Source organism: Triturus cristatus, chromosome 8, assembly GCF_964204655.1.
Source record: "Triturus cristatus chromosome 8, aTriCri1.1, whole genome shotgun sequence".
NCBI classification, from domain to species: domain Eukaryota; kingdom Metazoa; phylum Chordata; class Amphibia; order Caudata; family Salamandridae; genus Triturus; species Triturus cristatus.
The window spans coordinates 338,501,475-338,513,668 of NC_140591.1; the positions used below are offsets into that span (position 1 = coordinate 338,501,475).

Here is a 12,194-nt window from a genome sequence, read left to right on the forward strand (position 1 = left end):
ATCGACCTAAATTATGGGGAAGATCACAACTTATTAGGGGGATGGATCCCAACAAAAAGGATGTTTAAAAAGGTTGGACTAATGTGTTCATGCTTTATCAAAAACTTGAATCAATCAAAAGGCAGTCAAAGGAACAGAATGGAAACGGGCCATCATTTTCACTTAATAAATATAATGGGCAGGTCAGTCTTATGCAACTTTTTTCAATGTGATTCAGTATACTGTTGCAATTTCTCAGCCAGATCACTGATCATTTAAAATGCACCACAACACTACTTGTGGTTGTCTTCCTTTTGTTAACATCATTCACAAATTCGTACAGCTATAAATCAGATCTACTTCTAAGGTTTAGCATTTCAATTGGAGCACTACAGTTATAACATTCCCAAAAACTCCAAAAGGTATTCCTAGAAATCCACGACAGATGGAGGTATTCAGCAATACTGAACTAGGTGGAAAATCTGTTTGAGTAAATTACTAAGTATTGCGTAATTAGCGGACTTTCTTTTCCACTGAAAACTGTATTTATGAAGGAGAAACACCACTCTAAACTTCCATGAAAAACGGGTGTGTTCACTTGCCTCACCTACTCTTTAAAGATGTATACCCCTGCCTTTTATAACTAGTTCTGTAGGAAGCCCTCCATGAAAGGTCCTGTTCAGTGACAACTCTAAATTTACTAAGTTGGAAAACACGCCAGCATGGCAAATTTCCTGCCGCTCTAAGGGCACTTTATAAAAATAAAATTCTATGTCATGATTGATAATTGCTTTTGGAGCTCCCAAGTCCTAATGAGGATGACAAAAATGTTCATGAATCAGACCCTAATTTAGCTGAATTTCTGAATAACACTGGCTTAAAATGTAGCCTTTTCTATGGCCCTGTTTATGCAGGGTTCATTTGTAACAATGTAACCTTTTGGGCATTCAAAGAACTCCTTACAAAGCGGTTAACAATTTTCTGAAAATCACAAGATCTGATAGCAAAGTAACTTAATGAGAAGGGTTCAGGGAAGAAAAACACTTGACAAACATGTTTTCACTAATAGCAGGACACGTTTCATAGGTCTTAACATGTAACTGTCTCGGTCTGCCTTTCTGTCCCAACTGCTCTGACAAGAAAACTAAAGGAAATCCAACCAAGCACATATCTATTTCAGATAAGGAAAGGCTCCATTCTATTTGGTTACATGTGACAAATTCTCAGATATTGATTGAAGGCATTGCATTAATTCTAGTTAATTTAATTTGTCTATACATTTACAATTTTTATTTTTTAGTATTCATTGACATATTTGGTTATATCTCTGATTCTGATAACTTTTTCATATTCTCAATGAATTTTTCTTTGTCCTTGTGTTTTAATGAGGGATACCACCAGACATTTTTTCCACTGCCTGTCCACTCCTACTCTGTTCAGCCACATTGGTATTTCCTTGCAATATCTCCTGTTGTGCCTCTAGTGAATGCAATAACTAAACACTGTAAACCAGCTCTTTGCCTTTTTCTGGAACGGCAGTGATACTGTCCTGGTTTTGGTGGAACATGTGGATGCATGGTTGAGAAGACGCTACTGAGGAACCCTATCAAATTTCAGATTCAGGTGAGGGTGTGATAATGGAGGCCCTGTAAGCTGTGCATGGGCCATTCCTTCAAGAGTATGGATTCCTAGATACAGGAGAGGGAATCTCTAAAAATAATTCCCTCATCTGTGTTTTTCTGGGCTTAACCTTCATTCAAGGAAATCTGAATCTACAGGTCTGTCCCTCTAGAGCCTTGTTTGAAACTAAGCATAGATATCCAAGCCTATGATTTTAAGACAGAGCTTTCCTCAATGTCCAAACAGAGCCGTTGGTGTCCTTAATAGCTGGCTTATTACTTGAGGTAAGAGAAATATAGCATAAATGTAATGTAGTCGGTGTGGAAGGCACAGTCAAAACTGGGATAACTATGATGAAGCTGCGATCAGAGAGTGCTGAGCTCACTAGGAGAAGATGACTATGATAAATGAGTTCTCAAAGCCGGTCTACAAATGGATCCTTTGTTCTATGGTGAAAGTGTAGATTTAATAGCAGTTTGAGAGTTACTGTGAAAAGATGCGTTAGTGGCAATATGAAATTACTTGAACTACTTTTGGTCGATGGTATATACTTTGCCACTAACGCACTAGTAGTTGATAGCGTCATCATCCGGTCTTCCTTCCTCAAACCAGGAGGTGATCTCTTTCAATCGAAGAGAATTTTTCGTGGGGATCCACAACAGAATGAGTGATCTAAAATTACTTTATCTAGTGTTTCAAATTATAATGTTAGACAAGGGTATGGTTAAAAGAAAAATGGATGCGTATAATGGACGTGTAATTTATCCATCGCATCTAGTAATGAGGTCATGGTCTACATGTTTCAGTCTCCCTCTGCCCATAAAGGGTCAACGGCTTTCATCAGGACCGGTAGAAAAGTTAAATTCCCTTAATGTCGGTTAGAGCAGGTGAAACACTGTCCCCTGGGTTCTAGTAAAGTACAGGTCGGCTATTTGCTTCCGGTACGGAGAGAACTATGTCCTCATCCTTGTTTTTGTTCATTGGGGGCCCCAAAGGAATGGAAGGAAGATGATGCTGCCGCCCTCTTGTTGAACGGCATCTCCATTTCACGACCGTTCCTCCTGTCATGTTCACTGGGTTACCCCATTAGATTTTAATGAGAAAGCCAATAGGCACACTTTTTACATTCTGGTGTTGTGATGTTTGACAAAGTCAGTAAGTCTGGTGGGGTGCACCCAGGACCTGCAAGACTAACAGCATGCAGCACATGCTAGAAGGGTGCGTGTGGTTGGCTCCTCGCAAGTTGTTGGATGCAGGGCCTGGCCACAGGCCAGGCCATGTTGCCAATCTCACGCCATGCATGGCTGAAGCGGTGGCTTGCCTGCGAGGGGTTGGATGTTGGGCCTGGCTGGGCATGGCAAGGGTCACCTTTACGCATGGTAATAAAATATTCCTTTAGATTAACAAAACCCTAGGAATTCACAGAAAAAAACCACAAAGCTTAATGTGACGGTATAGTTAGGTGAAAATTTCACGCTTTAAACAACAACCAAAAACCGAAGTTCAGCAGTTTCAATTATCTCTAGTAACTATTACTCATGCCTTAAAGTAACTATAATTCGCCCCCTCGCTACTGCTAATTACCTCACATATTACATTGGTCATAACATGTTCTATGACACCATTAATGAAATCACCTTAACATCTGAAATGACATAATTGATGATAACAGTGCATAGCGGGGGCGAGTTGCAGTTACTCTAGGGCACGAGCTATAGTTACTAGAATTAACTATTACTGGTTAATTAGTGCTATTTATTTTTTAGTTTGAAACATTAAGTTTCCACTGAAATTTTCACCCAACTAGAATGTTCCTATAACCTTGGAATTTTTCATACATCAACTGTTGAGAGCCACAAGAAACTGTTGTAAAGTGAAACCCGAGTGTGCTGGACTTAGTTTGGATTGGGAAGCAGGCATGTTGAGGGGAGTCTGTCTGTCTGTCTCGGTCTCTCTCTCTCTCTCTCTCTCTCCTTCCCTTCCCCCCCCCACCCACCCACAAATAAAACATGGAGAAAATAGGTTTTCCGCTAATGTGAAAACTCCAATTGTTGCATTTTTGGATTTATATAAGTGGAACATGGGTGGCCAGTTGAGATGAATGTGGTCTTAGCAGTAAACACCCTGTACCGGATGAGACAGAGAAGTTTTTTTTTTTTTTTTTTTTAAATAATTCATCACCTCCTTTTTGTGCTAGCGATTCTCAACAGGAGATGTGCTTTTAAGGGATTCCGAATAAGAATTAACAACCTATGGAAGAAATGTGTTCAAAATGGAGCACAGCAGAAATTCTGAGCAAATGCAAATGTAGATGTAGAACACAAAAAAGTAACAATCATATTAGTACAAAAGTAATTAATCAGCCATGGTCCTACACACTATCACGTCATGTCTGCTGTCCAGGGTAAACGTTTTTGATCTTTTGCAGTATTTGTCCATTGCCACACATTTGCTGACCATGTCTCCAGAGGTATTTCAATAAAAATCTATCACAAAATAGACAAGATTGTGACTTGATGCACCACTGAAGAAACTGTGGTATTCGGAAAATTCAAGAGGGTATGGGAAAAGATAGGTGGATGGGGTTAGTGGGAGGTTAGAGGAAGGGAATCGAGTCTTTGACAAGCAGAATGAGTAAGCATATTCAGGGAGAATGAAGGAGGTAAAATTGGGAAAAAAGACGAAAGATGGATTGCAAAGAAAGAAGTGGGGGAGGGGCAAGGGCTAGATAGGATATGGAGAAGGGACATGGAGACAGGGCGAGTAAGGGGCAGGAAGAGTCGATAGTGGGGAAGATTTACAAGTATAAGACAGTAAGAACCTGGGCTCCAAGAAAATAAAATCCTCCAGTGCAGGCAGGCCATAAACACAAAGGCTAAAAGAAAGCAGGTCATATTTGGAAAGCAATTTCACCCTAGAAAATCAGGGCTTGGTGCAGGGGGCAGCTTACACATGGAAATTGATGAAAAGGGGAAGGACCAATACATTTAGGGAGATACATGCTCGGTAACACATTTGAGATGCATTTGAGCATCACCACAAGATGGGAACAGTTACTATGGCTGAGAAAGCAAAATTAAGGTGAGGTAGAAGGTTAGAATATATATGTTTGAAAACAATCTATTCCTACGTACATTTAAAGCTGCATTGATATTCAGCACTAAGCAAATGGAATACAAACGAGGCAGAGAATTCAAAACGGTAATCAAGTGGGTACTTACATTTTTTCCAGTCACATATCTGACAACATATCTAAAGTGGTCCATAGACCACATAATTTCAGCGGATGTTTCTTTTGTACCAAAAACCTTACATATAAATACATAATTTACTCCACCACTCTGCTGCTGAAATTACTACTGGTGCACAACCACATAAGCTTATAATTAAAATGTGTAGGTCATAATTAAGGTCTAAAACCACCCTTATGCTCTTTACCACTATATATTGATAGCCAAATGTGTTTTGTGTGTCAAAATCTGTACTTGAACTTGCAGCATTATGCGCCACATTTGAACAAAAATGCACGATACTCCCAATTTTAGGGATTAAATGAGGTACAATAATTAATGTAGAATATGCAGCTGCTTTAATTCAAACATAACCTTCTGACACCTGCTACGTTACTTACCTTAAAAGAAAGTTTGGTTTGGCTTTCAGGCTGTCTCCAGATAATGATGGTGAATAAGAAGCATACCAAGAAGACTAATACAAGTGCAGTGGTAACGGATGCGCTTCCTTCCGCCAAGGCATCCTTCCCAAGGACAGCCAAACAACAAAAAGTGATGATCAGCAACCCTGCAAAGGAGAGAGATACATGCATGTGAACGACTTTGAGAACAACAGAGCTTAACCTGATTGCATGTAAGTGTATCAAAGGCATCATATCAAGCAATACAGACTCCTTGAATACTGTGAAAGTGGCAGGCCATACAAGAGGCAATCCATACAAGGGGGTAGGTTATCAAACCAAACGTCCATTATATGAGATCACAGCCTATGTATAAAATACAAAAGTTATCGTCTGAAAAAAATTACTTGAAGAAATACAAGCGGATAATAGACAGAAGTAAAATGGGAATTCAGGAGAAACAATAAAGTTGCCTTTATGGTGACTCCATTTGTTCGACTTGATAGGCTTTTTCCTCAAATCACTTTGTATACATTAGGCACTAGCAACCAAGACTGGGGTCTAGGAATTGCTAGCACAGATGTTCAACAGGCATTCTGCATCCAGTATCATACATGTATATGCACCATCCATTAACCAGTCCCTCTTCTCTGTGGCAATGCATGCATACCCCATCAGTTTTCTATTTCCCTTTTTAAAAAAGGTACTCGGTGGCTGCCTGTGGCTGATGGTAGAGGAGACTCTAGGGTATGGGAATAAGAGAGACACCATAGAGTTATTAATTTAACACAACTCCCGTCCTATGGGTCTTTCTCATTGTTACCTTATGAGTATATTCATTGCATTTTAATTTAAAAAAAGGGTGGAGGAGAAGACATCTTAGAAAATGTTTCTAATAATCTTCTGGCTAGACTGTGCATTGCTCAGACAGGAATCCTACAATAGACAGTGTCTGCAGAATGGGTGGCCCATTTAGCCATCCTAAAGATATCCGTGACAAGCAGAAGCCTGAAGATTGACATCAAAACAGTTACTTCCCTTCTGGAATGTAACTGGACAATCAATAGAGGTTCTGGCCCACTCAGAGCGTAGCAGTGGGAAAAAGGCGGCATGATCAACAAAGCAATAGTGCCAGGAAAAGGGATAACATTCCCCCCTAACAGTACTGAGGGTCTAATGCTAAAATCTCTTCCAATATACAGACCTCTCCCCACATATTAATGGAATACAATTGCACAGCCTAACCACGAGAAAGGTGCAAAAGACCTTGAAACAAAATACTAATACTGTGAACGTCCAGGCACTCAATTATCGACCAGAGAATCTCGCTTACTGCGACCAAGCATAACAGAGGCAAAATACATCAGAAGTGGACAGGATTTAAGCTCCTCTGGCACAATGAATGCACAAACTTGCTGAACTCGCATAACAACATTTTCTATAAAAACATATTGCCAAAATACATGGAACCCATCAAATTCATACTCACCAACATCAAAATGCCTACAATGCTCAACTCCATTTCACCATCTCTTCAATCAATGACTTTAAAATTCCTTAAGGTAATCCAAAATTGGATGTAAAATATCTACCTACAGCGTAAACCTACAGAATGAATTCTTCAGTTTTTCCAAACGATACAAACAACCACAGACCTGTCTCCTTAGGGAGTTAAAGATTTTATTGATTATAGGCCTCTTTTTTAAAAGATCTTAAATCATACCCCAGGGTTCTTGCCAGCTGTGAGGTTTGCGCAAAGCAAGCACCTTTAGGTAATGTTGAAAAGGAAAAGGCCCTCTCCATGGCTTTGGAGAGCAGGTGCCTCTGCCTCTGGTTTCCCAAAGCGAGTTTTTAAAAATGTTTACTTCACCACTTAATCATCATGTGCACTGAGAATTACTTGTGATACAGAATGAGACCTAGAGTACACAGAGATGCATGCCATGTACTCCTTTTTCAGAGTGTGGCTACCGTTGACTTGCAGGGCTGTAAAAGACTAACTCTGGTGGTAGTAATAGATTTTAGTGGCAGGACAGGCACTTTTACCGATCACCTAAATTAAAAGTCAGTCAGTCCTCTGCAACCAGGTCCTTCACTCCATCTGAGTGGGACACGGATGTCATCTGGGTAATACATATAAAAAGTAAAACGTACATGGAGCTAGCTTGCTGCATATGACTGTATTAACTTAGGAACACATTTTGATTTATTGAATCAACGCGTTACATAAGATGCAAGTTGGAGAGAGCCCCAGCCAGTAATACCAATTGCAGGTCTCCTCTAAAGAATTCCTGAGGTCCTTTGTAGTGGACCAGACCCTGGGAAGTGTAGTAGAGGAGAATGGCGACAGTACCTTTGAAGCATAGGGAAAGACTCCTGCTCTACTTCTCCCTGAACAGACCCTCCAGGTGTTTATGGTCTGGGACGGCAAAAGAGCAGAGTTTTCCGTCCCAAACCCCAAAATTTGTGGCATTTTTCTGGCAGGCAGAAAATGTGCCCATCATAACAATACTAGTCGGTCTTTGTTATGTCACTCTTGAAAACTCTGCCAAGTTATGGTCCCTGACCTGGCAAAGAGTACATGTGCACTGTACTGTACAGTAAGAGGCTGTATGGTGCCATAGAGTATAGAATAAAACATTTAAAACTCTCTGGCATCTGACAATCCACATTCCAAAGGGGCACAGGGCAGCAGAGGAGGAAATGAGGAGGACATAGGAGACTTGAGGAGGAAAAGAGACGGGGAGAGATAAGAGGATTGTTCTGGGGATGGGGGAAGGGGGTTTTAGTCACAGGAGAAAGGATTACAGAAGGGAGTGGGAGATGAAAAAGGGGCAAGCAGGGGCATAGTGGGCACAAGACAAAGTGCAGTGGAAAGGGATGCGGCCTCTGGAGACTTGGAGTAAGCCCGCAGCAGCTGGCTAGCAACAGAGGAGGAAGCAAGCTGGCAACAGGCAGGTGAGAGAGGAATTTAGCACCTCTGCTGCCAGCTGGCCTGGTGCTCACCCTCCTTTTATTGGCTCAGCGGCAGCAGAGTCAATAAAAGATAATTTTAAAATAATTACAAGTTTAAATTTTTAAAAGCATTTTTGAAAATTGCAGGAGATTTACAAAAAGTGACAATTTTATTTTGCAAATCGTGACGTTCTGGGGGTGTGCATGCAAGTGTTACCCCCAATAGGTTGATTGGTATTTAAGTTGGGAAGCCTGTACTTTTTGTGCTCCTCTTTTGGGTCTCTCTTGGCAAGAAACTACTAACTACCTCACCATCCTGCTGACAATATAAGACAAAGACTGTAGCTGGACCAGTCTGAAAGGGATACACAAAAGTTAAGAACTACCTGAAACTGGTTAAACGTGGACTTGTGGAAAACAAAACTCTGCTTCCAAATGTAGTATACGTACGTATAGGGCAGAAACCTCCAATCAGTGTTACAAGATTTCTCTAAAAGAAGAATCTGGTGGGTAAAGAAGTAGTGGCAAACGAGAAACCTTTTGTGCTCCTAAGTTCAGGTTTTGACCATCACCTCCCTTTGTTAGTTTCGGGTCCAGAAATCTGTGGACAGCCTACCATGAGAAGTTGCCTTCTGACAGCCTGCCTTGAGGAAAAGAGATAACCAACTTCTTTTGAATGATATTGGAGGTGCCCTTGAGTGAAGAACATGCAACCTTGAAGAGAGTGACCATCAACGCAGAGGCAGGACGAACTGAAGTTACTACTGTGACTCGGGAGAAGAACCAGCCATTGCTAGGCTGTAGGGTAAAGCCCTGAGGCCAAATTATCACTGTTGCATGCTCTGAAGCAACAATGTTTCTGACTATGGGGCACCCAGGGAAAACCGCACGTTTATCTTATGGGTTTCCTACCAAAACAAGACAGTGTCTGAGACCACTTGGTGCACAGAAATGGAAGTGCGGTCTCACCTAAAGAACTGAAGCCAGGTAGAATCACTCCTCACAATTGGCAACGTATCAACCTTCTTCACAGATGCAACAGTGGGCTTGTCGCTCTGTTTACGTTTGGGAATGAAGAAAGGCCCCTGTGAAGAATCACTGGAACAGCACGTTTCAACTAAAAGTGTCAGCAGCCCTCAGAAGAGCAACCCACAAACATTTGCTGCTAATTTCCCCCAGAGGAAAACATCTCACTAGCACTAGTTCAACCATTTGATACCTGGCCTAGTGGAGCAGCCGAGGCTGCATCCAAATCACTATGTATTACCAGATCTCTATGTACTAAGCAATGTACCTACTGATGAGAAAGTATTGTGTAGTGTTCTAAAATAAAATAATTTTTGTTTTCCTAGTAAAAGCAAGCCTGACCATGGTTTCTTAAGCATTTCATGGAGCTTCTAACCTTACACCACCTCAATGAGGAAGCTATGCTGAACTTTCGCTCCCCCGAAGGTCAATGTGTACCTGCTGCACAGTTGTGAGTTCAATAACAGGGAAAATTCAAGGACAACAATGGAAAAAGGTATTGATTGTTACTTTCGGAGCCCAGTAAATCTCCCGGCGTGGTACTCCTGAAAAACATTCCCCCCAAAATAATGCATTCAGGATGAATACATTTCAGTTTCTTTTTTTGTTTTGTTCAATGCCGCTAAATAAGCCAAGTACGTTTCACTGCATCTACTAACCTAGAAAATAATTTTAACCATAAATAACAGTAGTGCACTAATGCATGGGCTCTAGCTAGAGTGAAAACAGACTTTAAACAATGCAGACATGATATTGCACTGTCCCAAAATATTCTGCAGGGTCAGTGAGCATTTTTTCGTTAACTGAGCATGTAGCCCCAAAAGTAACCGCCTTATTGAAGGTATTCCTTTTTTGTAGTGCAAAGTCCTAAAATATTTCCTTGGATTTTCACCCCTTTTTGATGAAGATAGGTACCTTCTTTCCCCCCCATGTTCTGTTATTTCTTTTCTCTCATACGTTATGCCAGCCTTACTCAACAAATGTTTTTCCTTGGTTAAGAAGATACTTTTAAAGAATAAGCATGATCCCTGTGCCACTTGTCTTTTCAGCATCTCATGTGATTAAGTGTAAGACCCATCAAAAGAAATTACGCAGGAACAGTGAGGAACATTGCACACATTGTATTGGAAAATTTGGGAGAGACTGGCAAATCTCTTTCTGCATCTGCCTCTTCAATCAGGTAACAATATAACTGTAGGGGAAACCCAATATACCCTTGAGGGCTTGGGCAGACAAATTACTCAAGCAGGTAGCAGTTTTTCTACAGCCCTTCAAGTGACCAGATCTAACCTATTTAACTCCCTCTGGGACCATAAACACTCTCTGCAAAACTGCCACTTTTAATCATGATTAACCTTCAGCTATGTAGCACCAGATGCTGAGGTTATATAGTGAGTTCTGTCCAATTTTGAGACACTACTTGTTTTCCACATATCTTGAAACCTAGGTCCCTTGTGACACCTCCAAGATGGAGGACAAATACCCAACATCAAGCATTGGATTTAGAAAAAGGAAGCCCAGTTACCAGCTCTGGGGCCTGGAGAGAGACTCTTAGACAAAAACACAATGGAGAATGCATTTAAAGTAGCATAATAGGATAGACTACCATATCTCAGAGCACCTCAAGTGGGACTGATCCAGAGCAATGATGGGCAGAAGCATCATAAAGTAGAAGCGCACTAAGGATTCTCTTGTCCCAGCAATGGCTACCTGTGGGGGTAACCACAAAAACTATGCTACTTGGGAAGCCCATGATTCAGACACTTTTTGAGAGCTTACTCCCCTCCCAGACTACTGGCACTATGCCATCTGGGATTCCAGTTAATGATGAGATCTCATTTAAAGAATTAATGGCTAAGAAATTAAGCATCAAAGAGGTCCCTTTTAGTTAGGAGACCTCAAAAACTTCTAGAGGATGCTGCAAAAATATTTAGGTGAGATAGGGTTCCAACTAGTGTCCCGACTTTCATATCCAACAATTTACACATTCTAGACCCCTTTTTCTGTCGAACCTGTTGACAAATAACAAGAGAGAAAACATATGTTTCAGAATTGGGCTTATTCTTCTTAAAGGACAACTCTCCTTCAAATTTCCGTTGCCTAATCTGTGAAAACACCGGGGCTCCAAAAATACAGCACCACAGAGAAGGAGCAGAAGGATGGATACACTCAGAAGGAAAATGTGCCAGACTTCAGCTATTATGATGAGAGGTGCTGGTCTTGCACCCTTTTGGGACCCTACAACCATGCCCTCTGGGAATCAATTGAGCAGTTCATGGACCTTTCTCAGAGGAGACGATAAGATAGGTTCCCAAGAATTCTTAATGGAGGCATGCTAATGTGTTATCACACAATTAGTATGGCCAAGGGCATGAAAAATCTCTCTCCACAAATGCTTAGCATCATGGACTTCCTTTGTGGAGGGTCACTGTGGCTGTATCTGTCCTGGTCGACAACTAAAGTACTGGACCATCTTTTATTAGGTCTTCTTCCTTTGTATTGTTTTTTAATTTTCTTTCTTTCTTTTTTTTTTTTTTTTTTAGAGTTTTATATAGCGTGAACTAGACCCACAGATATCGCAGAGCGCTTTACATAGCACCAGTTTCGTTACAGAAGGATACATTCATTTTTGTTAGGCACAGAGAGATTAAGTGATTTGCCCAGAATCACAGGATGTTGAGCGTCGTTGCTGAGACTCTAACCTAATTCCCCAGCTTTGACGTGAACCGCTCTAGACGTAAGGCTACATCCTCTCCCATCTCTACATCTATTTAATGCCCATGACAAGATAAGAATGAAACTAATATAGAGATCCTTACATTAGATGGGTCCTGAAGGTCCAATTGAGAGGCTCTGGAAAAGGTCACCAGCAATTAGGTACCCCACACTGCAAGACACAGCAGCAAGGCTCAAAAGAGTAACAGCAAGATTCATTTTCTCTGGCTAATAAAAAGAGCTCCCCAGCAGCCTTCTGCTAACACAG

General features: G+C 41.1%; 1 protein-coding gene across 2 annotated transcripts in view; it reads right to left on the minus strand.

The window, feature by feature from the left end:
• SLC7A1 (solute carrier family 7 member 1) overlaps positions 1–12,194 on the minus strand; it is a 509,165-nt gene that overhangs the window by 66,011 nt on the left and 430,960 nt on the right. For both annotated transcript variants that reach the window (XM_085621651.1, XM_085621652.1), the window contains exon 11: positions 5,231–5,397. In XM_085621651.1, the coding sequence (XP_085477777.1) occupies positions 5,231–5,397 (167 nt within the window). The remainder of the gene's footprint in view (positions 1–5,230; positions 5,398–12,194) is intronic.